At 40.6% G+C, this 20,388-nt stretch overlaps 1 protein-coding gene across 3 annotated transcripts in view; it reads left to right on the plus strand.

Moving 5' to 3' along the window:
• The first annotated feature begins 2,582 nt into the window (after positions 1–2,582).
• The window catches only part of si:ch211-225b11.4 (thyroid adenoma-associated protein homolog), a 38,187-nt gene continuing 20,381 nt past the window's right edge, over positions 2,583–20,388 (plus strand). For 2 of the 3 annotated variants that reach the window (XM_031570037.1, XM_031570039.2), the window contains exons 1-20: positions 2,583–2,801; positions 4,173–4,347; positions 6,231–6,317; positions 6,408–6,435; positions 6,544–6,692; positions 6,877–6,999; positions 7,085–7,205; positions 8,496–8,638; positions 9,836–9,917; positions 10,017–10,153; positions 10,336–10,533; positions 13,711–14,422; positions 14,524–14,676; positions 15,117–15,226; positions 15,506–15,663; positions 16,251–16,408; positions 16,995–17,153; positions 17,807–17,952; positions 19,865–20,005; positions 20,273–20,377. In XM_031570037.1, the coding sequence (XP_031425897.1) occupies positions 2,698–2,801; positions 4,173–4,347; positions 6,231–6,317; positions 6,408–6,435; positions 6,544–6,692; positions 6,877–6,999; positions 7,085–7,205; positions 8,496–8,638; positions 9,836–9,917; positions 10,017–10,153; positions 10,336–10,533; positions 13,711–14,422; positions 14,524–14,676; positions 15,117–15,226; positions 15,506–15,663; positions 16,251–16,408; positions 16,995–17,153; positions 17,807–17,952; positions 19,865–20,005; positions 20,273–20,377 (3,189 nt within the window). In that variant the 5' untranslated portion in view covers positions 2,583–2,697. The remainder of the gene's footprint in view (positions 2,802–4,172; positions 4,348–6,230; positions 6,318–6,407; positions 6,436–6,543; positions 6,693–6,876; positions 7,000–7,084; positions 7,206–8,495; positions 8,639–9,835; positions 9,918–10,016; positions 10,154–10,335; positions 10,534–13,710; positions 14,423–14,523; positions 14,677–15,116; positions 15,227–15,505; positions 15,664–16,250; positions 16,409–16,994; positions 17,154–17,806; positions 17,953–19,864; positions 20,006–20,272; positions 20,378–20,388) is intronic. The other variant, XM_031570038.1, reaches the window with a different exon arrangement.

A 20,388-nucleotide genomic window follows, 5' to 3' on the forward strand; every position in this document is an offset into this window, starting at 1 on the left:
AGCCATCCTTTCCAAAGTAGCCTACCAACAATACTATGAAGCAGCGTGAAGCCAGCGACAACAAGGACAATTTGGTCGCCATTCGTAACGTTTTTAAAATAAAAGTCGAATGTTATTTATTAGTTGTAAATTACACAATGACGAAAAAATGAAGAATGGTAATTTATCAAACTGTATGTGCTACCAAAGGTACGATAAACTTCAAGGTGGGAAAATACAAACCAAATTTAAAAAAAAGCTTAACATTTTTCAAAATACAAATAGCTTACTAATGTTAAAACTTTTAAACAAGGCTGACTGCTGTCAGTTTTTTATTGCACAAACGACTCACTGCAACACACACGTGTTATATATGTAGGCGACACAGGACACACACACACACACACACGCAGGCCTGAGGTCGCCGTGAATTCAACTTCTGCCTTTAACCCATCCCGGATCGTCCCTCCTCCAGGATCCTCCAGAAGCAGTGGGCAGCTCCTCAGCGCCCGGGGACCAAGTGAACCGTCCGTCTCGGTCAAGGACGGACAGGAGCGTTCTGTTCTTTTTGCATGTTTTTCTGTTGGGGTTCTTAGTGGAGGAAACCCCTTGTGAATCAGAATCAGAATCAGAATCAGAATAGTATTTATTGCCAAGTAGGTTTACACCTACCTGGAATTTGTTCTGATGTATAGGTGCATACAGTAAACATAAAAACATACAAACACAGTAAGTACTACACATAACATAAAACATAAAAACACAGTAAGTACTACACAAACACAATAAGTACTACAATTCAATACAAAAAGCAGGGCAGGAGTGCAAAAGTGGATGTGCAATGTGCAGTGTGCAATGTAGTGTGTGTTAACATAACACAGGCTTGAGGTGTGGGGGCGGGAGGAGAGTCCACGTCAGGTGAGAACATGCAAACTCCACACAGAAAGGCCCGGGAGATAGCCCCCCTGAGCACTGAAGGCCCGGGAGATAGCCCACCTGAGCACTGAAGGCCCGGGAGATAGCCCACCTGAGCACTGAAGGCCCGGGAGATAGCCCACCTGAGCACTGAAGGTCTGTTGTTCAGCTGATTTATTTCTCCAAACAAATTCTGGGAAACGACAAATCCAAAAATGTATGTATGTATGAACATGAGAAGGTCTCATACACTAGGTCTATAGAAATGTATTTTTGTTAGAAAATATATAGACATTGAGGACTGAATTGAGCCTAACAAAGACGCTCAGCAGAGTATGAACTTCCTGAGGCTGCTGAAGATGTTCAACCTGCCAAAGGCCATGATGGTGCACTTTTACACGGCCATCATTGAGTCCATCTTTACCTGCTCCATAACAGTCCATCATCACATCCTCCATCTGCACTGCCATAACAGTCCATCATCACATTTAAGATGAACTTAGATGACTGTGCTGTGTGTGTGAACTGTGTCCATGCTCTAAAAATTGGTGGCCTTCAAGGCAGCTTTCCTGCATTACGGGTGAGTGTTTCAACTGTCCCATATTGTTCTTCCAACTGTAACTTTCTTGATATGGGTACAGTGGAACAAAAGCTAATTATGGAGAATATTAACTAGATATTATTTATCATCACTTTTTTAGTAGACAAGCAAAAGAAATATGAAAAGTCACGTTTTCAGTCACTTTCTGTGGGGTAATGCAAATGGGAAGAACCATGTACTTGGTCTACCCTACTAGCGAGATAGCCTATAGTTACATATGAATGTAAAAATGTTGCTTACCTCTTCAGTCCAACTGTCTGGTTGTCCCTCTGTGGTGGTGCTGAAATGGGTACACTCCCTGTCTCTGTACGCTTCGTACTTTTGGGTACAGGGACAGAAGGATCTGACTTTCTGAGGGTCTATGAAGCATTGCGATACTGCTCACGCACAACAGGCCGTGTAGTTGTCGGTTGGAGTGTTTGTCGTCAGACTGTTGTCAGTAGGCTGTCACAGACTGGTTTAGATCTGTTAATATTGAAAGAAATGACCAAATTTGCCCTTTTTGATTTTCCAATTGAAGGGACTGTCGAAATGTGCAAGTTGTCTTGGGTATAAGGGGAAACTGATTTGGAAGACCCTTTCCAAACGTATAAATTGAACTGGCCAAAGGGGCGGACATCAATACCTTGTCAGGTGCGGATACTATCAGTGAGTGGTAATGCCACTGTCCATGGGCCGGAGATGCAGCCTAGATCCAAAAGCAGACAATAAACAGGTTGAATTGAAAGGAGGAATGGTTTTAATGAGTCTTCTTTTCACTCATAGTCTTTGTGGTAAAACTGTGGCAAAAAAAAAATAGGAAACAACAATTCATTCACAAAAATGAAGGAAGAAAGTAGTTGGAGGCAGAGCAAGGTATGGCAGGGCTGGGTTTAAAGTCTATGCCTGATGACACAGGGCTGTAGAGCTCAGGCATGACGCAGGATGGAGTTGCTGGGAGCATGGAGCACGCAATTCAATTCAATTAGATATTTAAAAACTGTTGAGAAAGTTAATACTTTTATTTTGAAAACTTGACCCAAGGCGGTGCATTATAGACGCTGGAAGACAGGACTTGTATTTTGACGAGATATATGCCTCCCATACATGGGAAGTCTACTAGCATGCTTACTACAAGCATTCAGCTCATTTGACGAATTTGTTCAAACTTCTTAACCTCCCAGGGGCCTGACATATTTTTTATAAAGTCATCCCATATTGAAATGGATACACGTTTTGTTACCACTGTACTAAGAGATGATATCTCACCTCCTGATCTTACGGATGACCTGAAGCTCCTTTTCGGCAAACTGACAGAATGCAGGAGGTAAGTTAACATTAAAGTCTCATGAGCGAAGTCAGCCAAGTAGCACAGGTACATGAAGAGCATGCGTTCTAGCATGACGTATGATATGACCAGCGACGTGCGATGAGGTTAGCTGTCGGCATTCACACATTTAAACTAGATTCATTTTCACAAGAAATCGTACGTGCTACGTCCAGAAAAGCACAGGGTCGCTAACATGACAGCAAGTCAGCCATGAGAATGAAAGCAGTACACAAACATGACATAACTATATCTACAAGAGACATTTTCATTATCATTGCATTGGCATACTGATGCAGTCTCGTAACATCAGTCAGCATCCTCCTCTTTATGTATAGGGATGCCAATGTATCACATTCTCTGTAGCTCTAAAGCACGTTAGCCTTCGTAAGTCTGAGGGTACTCTGTTGTGGATGCTGTAAGACCATCAGTAATTATACAGAGCGATTTTGCTCAAATCATGCTCTCCTAAATGTGTATTTTTGTACTCGCGGACGTATAACGGCACTTCCATCGGTGCGTGTAATGTAGCTCTTAAGTCAATGGAACACCTGGAAAAGTTTCCACTACGCATCACTAATTGCCCACATCACTGCTAGCGACAGGATGATAAGATAAGCCATTGAATCAGCGTTAGACCATTAGACACCTGTTTTTGTAAGTACTAGTAAGTCGTTTGTAAGTACTAGTAGTTAGCTAGCAAAGGTACAATGTTTGTTTCTTCGAAGTATGTATGGAACTAGGTTAAAAAGCATAATGTAGCACTTTAAAACATATTCAGATTCTTACTACATAAATTTGGACGGCTGAATTTTCTGCCGGTGGTTGATTGGCTCAGCGCGCTCATAGCCTATTACGTTTATAGACTTATAAGATAACATATTATTATATAGACTAATATATCACTGTATAGTTGTAAATTGAATGAGATTTTGATGAATTTAAAATGTTTTATGAAGTTGTTATATAGGTCAGTTATCTGGATTAGCCGACATTATATATAAAAAAAAGCATTTGGATCCTCCTGATCTGAGTTGATAATTTGTATACTTGCTTTCTGTGATATAGATGCTTAGTTGAGTGTTTTATTTCTGTTGTCTATTTGATTTTATATTTTAATGTGAACTAATTGTGTAGCACTTTGGTCAACGTGAGTTGTTTTTAAATGTGCTTTATTAATACATTTGACTCTAACTACATTATCACAGGATAGGCCCCTGCCTTCCCTGACCGCACGGCATTTGACATATAAGGTGGAACATGTCATAATGTGCAAGAATGCTCTCACGGTTTTTGAAAATATTAAGAATTTAGAAGAAAATTGCACATTACTCATATTTAACTTTAACTTCACCTATTGGTTATGTTTAGGAGTTGCCTAAAGCGCTGCAAAGAGCGTTCCCTAGAGGAAGCTTTCAAGATTCTCAAAGAAAGAATTCAGCTGCAGTCTTTGGAGAGGTCACAGCTTCTCTCACTCGTCAAGCTGCTTGTTGCTATGCAGATGGATGCTATGGACGTTTCAGTTCTATGTCGAAAACTTGACCAGGTGTGTGTTTGTTTGTTTGTTTTTGGCCATGGTAAATTTGGTATGCTTATACTTGGCCTCAATTTTTGGATGCATGCCAATTTTTGTTACACTTTATCCATAGGGGGCTCTGCAACTGACACATTTAATTATCTCGGGAACTGCTTAAGCAAAAAATGTTGGCTTGCTCAACAAAATGGCTACTTATGGTCAATTTACATTACATTTAGTCATTTAGCAGACGCTTTTGTCCAAAGCGACGTACAAGGGAGAGAATATTCAAGCTACGAGCAATAGAACCTGGTGTAACAATAAATAAATACTACTTTACATAAGAAATATAACAAAATGAAATAAAAAAAGAAAGAAAGAAGTGCAGAAATGTAACTGCTGTAATTGCAAGTTACGCACTAGTCGAAGTGCCAGTTAGGACAGGAAGTGCTCTCTGAAGAGTTGGGTCTTCAAGAGCTTCTTAAAGGTAGAGAGGGACGCCCCTGCTCTGGTAGTGCTGGGTAGTTCATTCCACCAACGTGGAACTACAAATGAGAATAGTCTGGACTGCCGTACTTGCACAGACGGCACTGCCAAACGACGCTCACTAGAAGAGCGCAGCATCCTGGGTGTAACATTTGCCCTTACAAGAGCATTTAGGTAGGTGGGAGCAGAACCATCAAGCACTCTGTAGGCAAGCATAAGTGACTTGAACTTAATGCGAGCAGCTACAGGCAGCCAGTGGAGGTCAATAAGAAGCGGGGTGACGTGTGTCATAATCATAATTAAGCAACCAATTAAGCATCTAATACATGTTTGTGTGAAAGGCCAATCTTAATGGAATTTAGTAAACACATTAACAATGGCATACAGCATACAGTCATGGCCAAAGGTTTTTTTTTAATGTACAATTTGCAAACTTTGCCGCTTCAGTATTTTTAGATATTTTTTAGATATACTTGTTATTGTTTTATGTCAATGAAGCTCTTTGCAAATAATTAAAATGCATCCGATCACTCTGCACAATAATCTAGAAACAATATGAATCACCACCACGAAAACTGAAGCAGCAAAGTTTGTGAAACACAACATTTGTGTCACTAGTGAAACTTTTGGCCATGACTTATTACCCAATTTCAAACAAACCATCCATAAGATGTTGCTACAACAAGTACAACAACAACAGCCATGTTTTCCTCTGTTCCTCTGACATGGTTTGGCCTGTCTTCAAAATTCATTTTCACTTAAGGAACATTTCATTTTCACTTACGGAACATTTCATTTTCACTTACAGAACATTTCATTTTCACTTAAGGAACATTTCATTCTCACTTACAGAACATACAAAAGCATTCTAACTTTTGCTACTTGGGGCAGTTTAGATAGATAGATAGATGGATACTTTATTAATCCCGAGGGAAATTTAGGAAATTAGGAAATACACATTTTGCGTGGAGCCGATGATTATTGCTTGTGGCTATTTTTTATTTATGTATTTATGTATGCGATATATATAACTGACCTTCGTGTGCACAGGTGGTCAAATAGTGTATATTTTGTTGCTTCACACACTTTTAGTGTACAGCCGACACAATCCTAAAGTATAGTTCCTTTAAAGTAACACTATGGGGTTTCTGGAGCCGCCAGGTAGGGGGCTACTTTCTGCTGGACTATTCAGTAACTTATTTGCTGTCTTGCTTTGTCTTGTGTTGCACTCATTATTCTCACTTTATTCTCATAATATTATGTGTTTTCCCATGTAGAATTACAACCTATTTTTCTCTCAAAGTATTTTTTTCATCATGGCCCTGTTACTCTGTTTTGTGTGTGTGTGTGTGTGGGTGCATGAATAAATCTTGGCTGTTGTGGAATGCAAATTTCCCATGATTTCTCCCCTTTTTGGCTTGCTGTAGATGGTCCAGTTTGTTGGTGAAATGAATTCAGATATTGTTTTTGAAGAAGTTCAGCGACACACTAATACCATAATGCACAGCGACCAGGTAAGATGTCAGGATGATGTCAGAATGAATCAAATGCAGCAACAACAATCATAATCAAGACAGTAAAACATTTTATCTTCTTTTTTCCAGATTATGTCAATCAGGGATCTCCAGTTAGGTGTGTCAGATAAGCATAGTACATGGGCGTTATATAAATACAGCATTTTCCATTTAAGCAACATTTCAAATGTATTGAATTTAATGTTTTAATATGTCTGCCTTACAGTGTCCATGTTCCTGGAGAGCAGCACTCTTGGCCAGGGAATGTTTCGACAAGAGTGCCATTCTCTACTCGCCAAAATCGCTGAAGTGTTTGTGTCTTCCCAAGGAGGGGATGATTTTAGAGATGAAGCTTTATGTTACCAGGCTGTTAAGGTTTGAAATTTGAGAGTCTGATATTTCTTTTATTATATGTCCACCTACTGTTTTCCGTTTGGTCCTGGGGACATCTAAGAGAGCTTTAGACAAGCTTTTATTATGCTAGAAAAACCATATTCATAATTGCAACAAGAATATGCAATAAAAACAATTTCCATCCACATGTGATATTTTCTTTCAGGTTTGTCTACAGATTTTTCAGTTATTGCCCAAAGAAGTGTCCCCTATGGTGTTTGGGACAGAAGAAACCAACCCTGTTATGAGCCGCATTCTGGGGTTTCTCATGGACATCCTTCTAGGATGGGTAGGTGTTTTAGGCCAGCTGTCTGTCAACCATACAGATTCACATGATTATCAGTTTCACACAACTTCCCTCTCTTTATGAACAGAGCACCAACAAAGACACAAGACTTTTGGCAGGCACGGCAGTGGCCATGCTGGTTAACACGGCTCCGAATGAGAACGCTGCAAGGATGGCTGCATTGTCTCTCCTTCACCTCACTAGAACAGGTGACCCACATTTTGGTCATTATCACAAGTTTATTCAATTGTATTTATATAGCCCCAGAACCATAAATTGTCTCAAGGCGCTTTACAGAGCCCAGAGCTTGGACCCCCTTAGTGCAAGCACAATGGCAACAGTTTATCAGTTGACTAAGGTTAATACTTGATGAAGGATGATTCAAATAATTGGTAGGACTCAGCCTTTCTTATGGCTGTGTGTCTGTGCGATGAGTTGTGTGTTTAGTGAGTATGCTGTGTGTTTGTGCGATGAGTTGTGTGTTTACTGAGAGTGCTGTGTGTCTGTGCGATGAGTTGTGTGTTTACTGAGAGTGCTGTGTGTCTGTGCGATGATTTGTGTGTGTACTGAGTATGCTGTGTGTCTGTGCGATGAGTTGTGTGTTTACTCAGTATGCTGTGTGTCTGTGCGATGTGTTTGTGTTTAGTGAGTATGCTGTGTGTCTGTGCGATGAGTTGTGTGTCTGTGCGATGAGTTGTGTGTCTGTGCGATGGGTTGTGTGTTTACTGAGTATGCTGTGTGTCTGTGCGAGGAGTTGTGTGATTACTGTGATTTTGTGATAAAAAAAATTTCAGCATTTTCCCTGATACACACCTGACATCATACTCATTAAAAAATATGTATTTGCTTTTTCATAGCAATAATTCCAAAGGAATTTATCAGAAGTCAAATGACTTTCTCAGATGACCATCGCACAAGTGCTCTGTGCATACTGTGAATATGGCTAATGGCTTTTTGTCTTTGAAATCGTTGGAGATGTTAAAGCACAGGTTGGCTGAGAAAATATGAACAGTTTCCCAGACGAAATATTGTAATGAAAATCAGGATCACTGGGACCCGAGAAGCATGGTCTCTGCCATTTAGACTACTCAGTGTGGGCCTTTTCAAATCGATTTGAACTACTTTAGGGTTAAACCTTGCCCACTTCTAGTATCCATCCGAATGCAGATAGATCATTTTATATCAAATAGATGCAGATAATAACATCTGTAGTATCTCTCTGATAAATAAAGTTCATCAAGTTCTAAGTAGTTTTTCTGTACCTGCATTCCCCAGTTTGTGAATTTGGTACTATGCCCACTTATTTAGCTGCTTTCACTCTGCTGTTATAAACTATCCTACTCTTGACAATTGGTCAGCGATAGAACTGCCAGCCTGCTAACTGTTGTTGCATGGCCTGTAGTCACAAGTGCCATTTGTAGGATCTGCTGATGTAGGGCAGTTGAGATTGCCTTTGTGTTGTTTGTATGTGCATCATGAGGAGTCTCTTTGCCTGTTAGAACCGAGGCAGCTGACTCTGGGAGGACTTCAGGTGCAGTGTCATTGCAGAGCAGAGGACGGATTGCAGAGACTGGCTTTGAGCCGAGGTTTACTGACTGCCTGCAGGAAGGACATCCTTGCCTATGGCCTTGATCCCAGGGAGGTAGGTTTATCAGTGTATGAGGTGGGGGGTTTAATGTCAATTAATGTCATTTTTCACATGACCGCCTGATTTGAACAGGTCAGCGAATGTATATCATTTATCCAAATTACACTGTATGCCCAGTTTGCAAAGCATGGTTGTAAATATCAGATGTATGCATGTGGTTTGACACTCAATATTGACCTAATTTACATCACTGCACCCACCACACGTGCTGATGAAAATAAAGCAGTGAAGTGTACATCACACACCTTACATATATCCCCTCACATCAGCGAAGATAAAAAAACCTGATTATGACTATGAATAGAGCTCTAAATCATTTTAGGACATCCATTGCCTGCTGTAAGAACTCACTGTGACTAGATGTCAATCGTTTCAACTTCAGCATTAGCTACAATAAGCAAGTTAGCTAAATAGTGGATATCTCTAAGCAACCAAATTATTTAGCTTTTTTAGAGTTATGTTTTTGAATAATAAATTAAACACGGGATTGACAAACATGCACATTATATTACATGTATATGACAACTCAGGCTTTTTATTTGAATGGCAGGAATATATAACAAATCTCTGTAAATAAGCTATGTCTTCATACTGTTTAGTTAGCTATGCTAGTTACTTGGAGTTTGCTAATAGCTAACATTCCCTATACTAGGTAGTCTCCTTGATTTCAATCTTTACAACAACCCCAAAGTATAAGTAACCCCAACCCCTCTTTATTTAATTATGCTGAGGTCAATTATGTTTTCCATTCTATGTAACCTTTAAGTCGCATAAACTACAATATGGTCAAACTAATAAAGCACTAAGAAAGCTTAAAATTCACCTCAGTCAGGAATCAGTCAGAATGACGGTTACATGTTTTATGTTGTTGAGGTTGATAAGATGATTTCATAGAATTATACTATTATGTTGTTTTTTTGGGTTTGTATGTTGTTGGGGCGACAGTGGTACAGGAGGTAAATAAGTCGGTTAGTAATCAGAAGGTTGCTAGTTCGATTCCCTGTCGAAGTGTCCTTGAGCAAGACACTGAACCTCTAATTGCTCCTGATGTGCAGTGTGCCATCAGTGTAAAATGTAAAATGTGTATACATTGTAAGTCGCACATATGTAAGTCGCTTTGGATAAAAGCGTCTGCTAAATGTAAATGTAAATGTAAATGTATGTATGCATGACCATGTTTTTCTATCTTAGACTTGCCTTCTCCTGGATATATTCCCTGTTGTTGCTGCTCTGTGTGAAGATTCATTAGACGATCACTACTATGCATTCCAAGGTAGTTGTGTGCAAAAGTTAATTTGTCCAGTACAAACATTCTCCAGTAAGAACATTGCACATTGTGTTGACCCATGCGCTTCCTGTTTTGTTAATTTAGTGTTTACCCTTTGGCTAAAATGCCTGAAGGCGTGTCTGCCATCTATATGGAAGATGAGCAGTGTCCCACTGATGGGACAAGACTCAAGTCTTCAATGCCAAGTCATTGAGGTCATTTGGAACAACGCCGAGAGCCCAGTGAGTATGGCTTTATACCCAGTGAGTATGGCTTTAAATCCGGGGATTCCCAGTGAGTATGGCTTTAAATCCGGCGATTCCCAGGTGTTGAGAACCCCTGCTTTACTGTATTACTGAATACTCAACTTTTCAGTTAACCCTCTGAATGGTTAACATGAGATGTTTTTCTTCTGTATTTTCAGATTGAGGGGATCACGGAATCTGTTCGCAGTGCCCTGTGTCTATTTATGGAAATCTACGAATGTGACTGTCGGCACCATGACGATGCAGAGAGGGTACTCTACCGGGAACTGCTGCATCGCACTATTGAGTTGCCCTGGGAGACCAAAGCCAAGTACTTGTTCCTCTGTGCTCTTCTGCCATACTTGGGCTCTGGAAAGGTATGAACAAATCATATCTATTTCTATACATATTTATATACTGCTGTTCACTGCGACCACTGAAATCCTTGTTATATTAAAACCACATTAATTTGATCAGAAATATACCGTAGTGTAGATATCAAGTCTTTTAATGCTGGGAGAGAGCATTCAAGATGTAGCATTCATGTAGAACAGCTTAGTGGGTATACAGTGTGCTCGTAACGGAACTATTACAAGGTTAAGTATAGCAATTATGAAACAGAAAACAATTTCGATGGTGGCAATTATTTACATTGCAGGTAAATGCTAGAACAGAGTATGGGTTAGCATCAGTACCTGACAGTGTGGAGGGGGTGGGTAGGTGTAGGCTGAGGGTTTCTGCAAGTAGATTGGGTGGAGAGACTACAGCAGCATCTCACAGCGGAGATTGTCTCTTTCTTCCCCTCCTAGTGTAGAATAAGTGAGTGGGTAGAGTTTGGCTGCTTAATATGCGTATATGTACTTAATGGTTATGGTGATGAGGAACAATGTTCCCACAGCCATATGCATTTGTGAGCAACTGTCACACCATGAGAGAGATACAATTTGGTTAGTAAACATCAATTTGATAAACAGATAAATTAAGGTGAACAATGAACAGCAGGTAATTGGCCACTTTATCAGTATCAGCATTAGCATAATGTGATATAGAAGTTGAAGGAGAGGCTGCCTGGCAAGGTGTATGGGAATTTTGTTTATGTTTTGATGAGTTATGTTGGCTGACTTGGTGCTTGGGGATTTTTAGTTAAACAACGTTATACAAGCATAGTAAGGGTGGCAGGATACAACAACAGTGCACAACTGGTTGGCGACAGCCACAACACGTGCCGCCTGCTTTACCCAGGATCTGTAAGAGCACTCCTTCACTGTACAACATGCGCTGTCTGTAGCCCACTCGTGCTAAACACAACAACATGGCTGAAAAGAACTATGATATGTTTACCCATATATCACAAGGCCTCACCTTCAACACAACGCTCGTTTTCTTAGTGATTATTTTATAAGCTTTTTAAAATAATTCTTGAGTAATATCTATTGCATCAAACAAGGACTGAACAGAATCAAATGTCTGAGATGTATCCATCAAGACTTTCCATACGTTTTTTCAGGATTTTCTGTTTCTTCCTTTTCATGCGTTGGGCATTTTGCTGGTTTGAATCACTGGCATCATTTTGATCAGTTTCATCTTTTTCACTTCTTTATTGTGCCAAACATTTAGTTGACATCTGCTTGTTCTTTGGAAAGTTTGCTTGTGGTGATGAAATTTGTGCTACTTGGTGGATGTTGGAAATTGAAACGACAGATTGTCTTTTTGCACGTATTTGAATGCTTTCGACTATGCATTTCCTCCATGACTTGACAACAATCTGCCAGGATACATTTCCATATGTTTCACCACTGCAAGTCAAATTTTTCTCTGGTTCATTTCTCTTCCTCTTGCTATGAAAAAACAATTGCAATCTCCTGCAATACCTTTCATTTCACATGATACATCAGCATTTTGACATGAAACTGGTACAATATTTAGTCTTAGACATCTTCTCCTCTGCTGTACTGTTAAAGGGAAAATGTAGAATTGCTCTGACCCCCTATTGACCAAAACATCGCATTCATCACTAGTATTGTTTGGACAATGTGGAGTGTCTACTAGACATTCCTCAACGGGGATATGTTAGTGCAAATCACATACTGAATCATCCTTGATCTTAGTGCAAATCACATACTGAATCATCCTTGATCTTAGTGCAAATCACATACTGAATCATCCTTGATCTTAGTGCAAATCACATACTGAATCATCCTTGATCTTAGTGCAAATCACATTTTTCATTTCACATGTTTATTTCCTTGAACCAAAACATCCTCTAGATTCACTCCTGACTAAACAAGCACATTTGCAAATGATCCCTTAACAACAGCGGCTAAAGATATTGGACAACATTGTTTACCAGCACTGACTCTAGATCGTCTATTGCCTTGATGGAAAGGTCCATAAACAACAGACGTGCAGGCATTTCTGAGGTGTTGTGGAGAAAGTTCATTGAGAAAGTTCTTTGAGCAAGTTTTTTTGAGCTAATAGTATATTCAGCAGTTTGGCTTAGAGATATCGTTGAAAGATTTATTCAAAGATTCATTCAGAGAAGTGTCACAAACGTTCAAAGTTTCATCATGAACAGCTTCTTGAGAAGGCACTGCCTTCTCATGGGCATGAAAATGCCTTTTGGCTGCCGTGGATCTTCTATGCTTTAAGCGTGGTTTCTAAAGGGTCGGAAAAAACATGAAGAAACGTTTAGATGGGAAGGCCACCAGGGGGATATTCACAGTACATGATAGTGATAAACCAAGAGAAGTACATGATGTTGTGATAAACCAGGAGAAGTACATGATGTAGGACAAGGAGAAGTTAACTCTGAGTAAGTGGTAAACCTCCTGATAGAAGAACCCTATGGCTTCATTCTCCTAGCAAAACAAAGCCATAGGGATCGACTATTTAGAACTTAGAAGGACAGTAGATGTCTTGTGTCTCGACAATGTGTGTCATTTTCACGACACTTCACGACACTTCACACCTGCGATCCTTGACATTCTGTGGATGAACCCCAGGTTTTAAACAAATACACCACTAGTTTCCTACAATGCACTTTTATCAAGATGCATAATATATTTGACTTTTTACATTTTAATATTCCTGCATTTTCACAGTGTCCGAAAAACGTACTTTCGTCAACGTATCGATGTATAGTTAATACTCTGTCCATCATCATCACGCTCAAACTCGATAGCTCAGTAGTAAGTCATTCATCTGTCAATCCGAATGGTCAAGGTTCAAACTCTGCTTCTGTTGAGGTGCGTCTCGTCTCAAATCAACTCAAAGTTCTGATGCTGGGACAAACTCTCTCCACTACGGCTAACAGTCCCAAATACCACAATTTATGAATTATGCAACCATGATTCCTAATGTTCACATGCTGCTTGTACCCTGTTATTGCTGCCTGCGGCTATATTTAGGGGTCCAGAGGTGCTGTGTCTCCGGTGTTCACAGGGCCCTAATGTTTCCATATGGATTGTTATTAGGGCTTGAGTATCGGAGGTCCTACAGTGTATGTGACGGCTTCCTTAAGTACACCAGTCAAGATTGCTTTTTTATTTCAACAGGTTTTAGAGAATTATGCTGAGTTTCCTGCTCATCTCTTGAAATGCCTCTCCATCAATCATCTTTCTCCATGGGCCTGTGAGTTTTATAAATCATTCATTCAAGAGCAGCGACGAGAGTTGTGCAAAATGCAGCCATCACCACCTTCAGAATTCGAACTAGCCTCTAAGTGGAGTCAATATTGGCAAGCAACTCTCCTGGAGGCACTAACCTCCGATGTGAAACTCTTGCAGACCAATGCAGTCAGCCACCTTCTGCCTTGGACTCTGCGTACTTTTCCATCTGCTTCTATGATGCTGATGGATCCCCTGGACCCCACCTCACAGGGCCATCTCAGAGCGTGGACCTGCATCATGAGCTGTCACAGAGCCACCTGTGGAGGATCCTCTTGGATATCTGAGGGTAGCCATGCGTTTCAAACTCTGCAGAATGCCTTGACTTCTCTTGATGACGGTGTCCGTTTGGCTGCACTCAACGTGCTGTGCTGCAGCCCAAAATCCACGGAAATGCCAAGTGCCTTGGAATTCTCAGCCTTGAGGAACTTCATCCCTCTCAACCTCAACAGCGAGGCACCAGCATTCCGGCAGCAGCTTTACTCCGCTGTGAAGAAGTTTCTCTGCAGAGTGAGAGACACTTGTTTGGCCAAAGTGCTGAAAAGCAAGAGCAAGATGGGCCTTGCTCTAGAGGATAAGAACATACTCTGTAAAGGGGTTGGTGAGTCACGGTGTTTGTAGTTTATATTTTGGTAAAATATTTCCTTTGAGGCTTGTATTGATCTATCGGTCTATGATTTGAATTGTTCTTTTACCTTTCAGAGTTTGTGGACTGGGTGGCAGAGCTAGCTTTCCTCTACCTAAATCCTGTAAGCAATTACCAGAGAAAGAGGACTGTTCTGTTACTGCTGTCTGCTGTGTTAGAGACATGCACCGACACCTGGAGCCCTGAGAAGAAAAAAGGGCAGCCACCAGGTTTGGAAAATGAGGAACATATCACTGTCTGTTTCTGGAAGATGGTCACTGGGAGTTGTATACTTAAAGGCATTAAGTATACTGTATAATATTGGTCTAGTAATTCAATCTGATGGTTCACAATATTGGGAGTTAAAGGTAGAGTCTGCAATTACTACTCCCCTCTCTTCCGTGCTCCTGAAGCAACGTGTTGATTAGCTGGAATTGTTTATGACTTGGTCCGGTCTCCTATTTGCAGAGTCAGGATTGTGTACCACTGTTGTTGTCTTTTTTTTAGCTCACACTGAATAGGAATGCTAGATGACCATGAAGAACACAAAAATTGTGTTTGATTAGAATCGCTGTCTGTACCTTTTAACTCTTCAAATGAATCAGATTTTTGCTTTAGGCCATTCTGTTTTGCATAGTCCTTGTAAACATTTTATTGAATTTTTTCCCAGCTAATATATCCACATTAATTACCTGGGCCAGATCGAAGGGAAGATGGGACTTCTTTTCCAAGTCAAAACAACTGGTTCTCATAAACTGCTTGGAAGATATGACAAATGAGTTAAGTTCTTGTCTTGAATTAAGTTCTTGAGATTCTCTCTAGCGATGTACTATAAACCTAAACATATGTTTACATCATTGCTTTGAAATGTGAATAAAAATCATGAAGCTGGGACCTCACTGCTTTCGGCTGCCCTGTCTTGAGGACACGTATGCTAAATGAGTCAAGTATGACCGCTGTTAACGTCATGGGAATGTTGTAAAAAACTGCTAGCGTTGCACTGTGATTCCTGTTGTTGAAGCGGAGATTGTAATTTGAAGTCTTATTTCCATCTAACAGATATGTGAACTGTCTGCTGAGGTGCTTGTCCTGTATTTTCCCAAATTTCCGGATGATGTCATTCCCTTGGTATTCCGCCGTGCTGAGCATTTGCTCCACAGTCCCCGCCCTCAGGATTCTCAAACAGGCGCCCTCATGATGAAGGTCCTTCTACAGATGTAAGGGCTTTACATACACTACAATTCAAACATGTTGGTCCGCTTTGAACATGCTCACGTTTGCCATGAATACCTATCTTTTTATCCATGAAGTCAGTTGTAAAATGAAAAAGTCAAGAATAATATTTTCCACAATTTTGTGCTTGAGTTATTGCTTTAGTGATAGATTTATAATGTAATATAGAAATATCACCTGAAGCAACTTTTACAAGTTTAACTAACTTGATTGGGGCTTGTGTCATACCAGGTCCATTGATGGGCACTTGCTTTTACTACTCTACTGGTCTATTGGTAGTATTAATTCACATGCCACTAAGTAGAGTGTGAGTGCATCAGCCATAACCACAAGCTCTCACAAGCCAGGCTTCTTGGCCAATGTTAGACCTTGCGTATGGGTGTTAAGTGCCGTCTAGTTGGTTGAGAATGGGGCTTAGTGTTTAGTTTCTGTAAAGAATAGGAGGTAAAAAGTTGATATATTATGCACCACTGAGACAAATGCTAAAGTTATTATGGTTCTTTCTAAATTTGTTTTGCTCTTCAGTCAGTCAGGTTATCTTTCCCTTGCCTTTGCTCTTGCTTTGGGTGAGCAGGTCTGAGAATCTGTCTCCAGCATGGCGAAAGAGCAGAGTTCATGGAGATGGAAACATCACCTCACTTTGCCAGTACCTCCTTCAGTTGATACAGCAGCAGTACTTGACGGCCAAAACAGACATGCTGACGGCTTCACAGACAGCACCCCTTCATGGTAAGCCAAGACCACTGTACGACTGACAAGGTTCACAGACAGCACCCCTTCATGGTAAGCCAAGACCACTGTACGACTGACAAGGTTCACCGACAGCACCCCTTCATGGTAAGCCAAGACCACTGTACGACTGACAAGGTTCACCGACAGCACCCCTTCATGGTAAGCCAAGACCACTGTACGACTGACAATGGGTCACCATGGGTCAAATTTGCTATGAATGTTATGGCTCGTTTAAATATCAAACATATTCTTTGCTAGTGATGCAGCGATCAGATCCATGGATCGTGTTGGCGCCGATAATGACATTATTAAATAGATCAGATATTAGATTTTACCAATTCATGTCATTATAAAATTGTGATTATGTCACTCTTCACCTCCAACTTAATTTGAACAAACTTAAATGAATGTTGATGTCTGAATGTTTCTAGTTTGCTGCAGGAGGCTCGTCAACCGTGTAACCCAGTGAGTAACACTGAGGTATCAGAATCAGGTTGCAACTGAAAGAAGTGGATCGCCCCTCCCTACTCTTTGCTCCTTATAAACAAAACTTGAATTCTTTTCTTTTTTGAATGTTCTGTAGGTGCTGTGACGGCTTTACAGAGGTGTTTGCTGGAGGTGCCTGGTGTCTTGTGTAAAGAAATGGATGATGACATGATCAGAAAGACTCTCAGCGTGATGGAGAACATGACCGTTCTCTTGCTTGGTGTGCTGTATGGGGACCAGGACACAGAAAGTAAAGGTAGTGGACTATTGAAGATATTTGAATCTCTTAATCCAGGGGTTTTCAACTGGTTTTGTCCCAGGGACCACCATTCTGACTAGAAAGTAATTTGCGGCCCACTGGTGTGCCTGCGTGCGCATGCGGCGTGTTTTTAACCACCACCACGCCCCCTCCCCCCGCACACATATTCTGCCTATAACACTTAAATATGTGAAATTATCAGGGTAGATCACTAGCCGCCACGCCCTTCACCCTGTGCACATATTCCGCCTGTGGCACTTGTCAGTGTAATTTCTTCGCTGAATATGGGTCTACATCAGTATATTTCAGGCAATGCGACTTGGCTATTCAGACTATTTAGATTGACATATTTTTCTTATTTTAGATATTTTTCACGATATTCAAGAGTAATCTGGAAATGTGTTGAAATATCAAAACGAATTTATAAAAATTAAAAAAGTCAATGGTGAACTAATCAACATAGGCTCATCTCGCTGACCCCCTGCAATACCGCCGCGGACCACCAGAGGGCCGCGGACCCCCTGTTGAAAACCCCTGTCTTAATCTATTGGAATACTATTACTTCTTTACTAATCACAGCAACCAGAAATCCGGGCTTCCCCGTAAAAAAATAAATAAATACTTGCTGACATTAGCCATTTATTTTATAGAGGTCCCCCCATCCTTTTTTGAAATGGGAAATGCAATCAGCTGTGTGATCGGTCAGCAGTTGGGTTCTGATGATCCTGGGGAGGAGTATGTCCTGCTTTCAGAGGAACACAGCCTGGTGCTCAGTTGTTGCTGGATCTCACTAAAGGTGAGTGAGTAACATCAGTCACAATGATCATCATTTTCTTGTAAAGATTGTGAGTTAGTTGAACAAAAAACATTGGTTTTGTGTCCTTTTCCACATTAATACCCCTGAGACTGATGCTGAGACAGTTGCAGTTCTGCCTATAAATACCTTTACCATCATTGGCTATTATCTTCCAATGAGAACTCTGGCATCCATCACCTCACTGTGAAAGGAAAATACCATAATACTTCTGATAAACGCCTGACTGTTTTATTGCTTGAATCACTTGATTCTTTACATTTATTGCAAGGTTTATAAATAAATAGACCAGTGTTTTTTTTCACATGAACCCCCAATGATTCTGAGAATTATAAGTCACTTAGATGTCCAGCAACGGAATTCAAATACCTGTGCATTAGCTAGTTAGCTGCCTAGCTGTCCGTCTGCCTGCTAGGGCCTGGTAGCTCATCCATGTTAGCAAACTACAGTGGAGGAATGTTAATAATTTAACGCTGATAAAAGTATGTCATAATGTCAGTATAACATGACTGACGAAAATAAACCGACAATGGACCTCATTCGAACATTGTTTAGCACTACTTCAATTACTTTTCATATGCATTTATTTGTACTGCTCGGCTAATAAGAAACATCACGAAGTATCTCAAAACAACCGCAGTGATATTTAATTGCTATATTACAAGTTGAGAAGGCACGTAGCAATTCCCCACCTCTAGTTAGCAGTAGCACTTAGCTATATTTACCTCAGAGTGCCAAGAGTAGAGTGCAGCTAACTGATAGAATAAAAAATTAAGTTCCAGACGTCTAAAGCGAGCTTTAAATAAACAGAATAGGTGATATTAAGTTATTTGATCATGTTTATCGTATGTATCGCCGTAATTCCAGAGTAAAGTTCGGTGTGCCATGAAGATTCTATATCATTCACGTGAGAAAGCAAAACAGCTGTGAATGTGCAAAATAGATAATAATATAGCCTGGGTGCCAGCCGAACTTAGCCTCGCCCACAACATTTGAGGTTGGAAAGTTCGGTCTGGCATTGCTCCGTTGGGGCGAAACTATGCCCGAACAGAAGCTGTTCGGACCAATCAAATTGTCAGGGCGGGCTTTACACGATGATGGACAGATGATCAACAGTAACGTAATCAACCACGTCACCAAAGGGCGCTTGGGTTGAATTCATGGCTGCCGCTGGAGAGCTGAGATGTGTTTATTCTGCCATCGAGTCTGTTTTAGGAGACATCGACAGCATAGCATAGTTGTGGTAGATGTACACAGCATAAATTGTACATAGTACATACCAACATAATATAGTATATATACAGTACATGATGCATACAAAACTGGTAGTGGAAAAGGTGGGGTTGGCTGAGGGTTTCTACAAGTTGATAGGGTGATGGGACAATCTTTCCACAGCCGTTAGCATATGTGAGCAAAGGTCACGCTATAAGAGAGAGAACATTTGGTTAGTAAACATCAATTTTATAAAGAGATACAATTATTGTATTTACACTTTTTATCACTTTATTGTATGGTCATTTTATCAGTATTAGCATAATATGATATAGAGGGAGAGTCTGAATGGCAAGGCATATGGGAATTTAGTTTATATTTAGTTTTGATGAGTTATGTTGAGTTATGATTGGTTGACATGGTGCATGCAAATTTTAGTTCTACAAGGATAGCAAGGGTGGCAGGATACACAACAGTGTAAAACTGGCTGGCGACAGCCACAACACACGTTGCATGCTGTTCCTGGGGTCCGTAACTAAGAGCACTCCTTCACTACAACATGTGCTCTCTGATTTGTGTACATGATGAAGGTTCTGTTGCCAACCCCCCCACCCCCTGTTTGAATTATGAGTTTTCATTAAATGTATTTTCAAAAATGTTGAATTGTTTTTTTTTTTAATAGGAAATAGGAATATTTCTGGGCTCCCTTGTTGAGAGGATGGTTGCCGGGGGGCCAAATAAGCTGGATCACTCAGTGACTGCACATGATATGAAGAGGATGGCCAAACTGTATAAAGACATTATCTTGAAGTGTCGACACTGGGTAAGCAGCACTCTTGGGCGACAGTGGTACAGGAGGTAAATAAGTCGTTTAGTAAGCAGAAGGTTGCTAGTTCGATTCCCTGTCGAAGCGTCCTTGAGCAAGACACTGAACCCCTAATTGCTCCTGATGTGCAGTTTTTTTTTTAAACTGTAGTATATGAATGATTTTCTGAATGCATCCAAATCTTCCATATAGCACTGCTGTTTATAATGAATGAGTAGTAAGCATGCCAAATGTATTTTTTTCCCATTCTTGTTTCATCGCTAGGGGGCAGTAGAAGGGTGCTGCCGTGGATTCATCAAGTTTTGCAGCACTCTGCTGTTCAGTGCAGACCCAGAGGTTCGAGATATCCCTGCACAGTTGCTGAAAGAAGTAAGCACAAT

The sequence above is a fragment of the Clupea harengus genome, chromosome 7 (genome assembly GCF_900700415.2).
Source record: "Clupea harengus chromosome 7, Ch_v2.0.2, whole genome shotgun sequence".
In the NCBI taxonomy this organism is placed as follows: Eukaryota; Metazoa; Chordata; class Actinopteri; order Clupeiformes; family Clupeidae; genus Clupea; species Clupea harengus.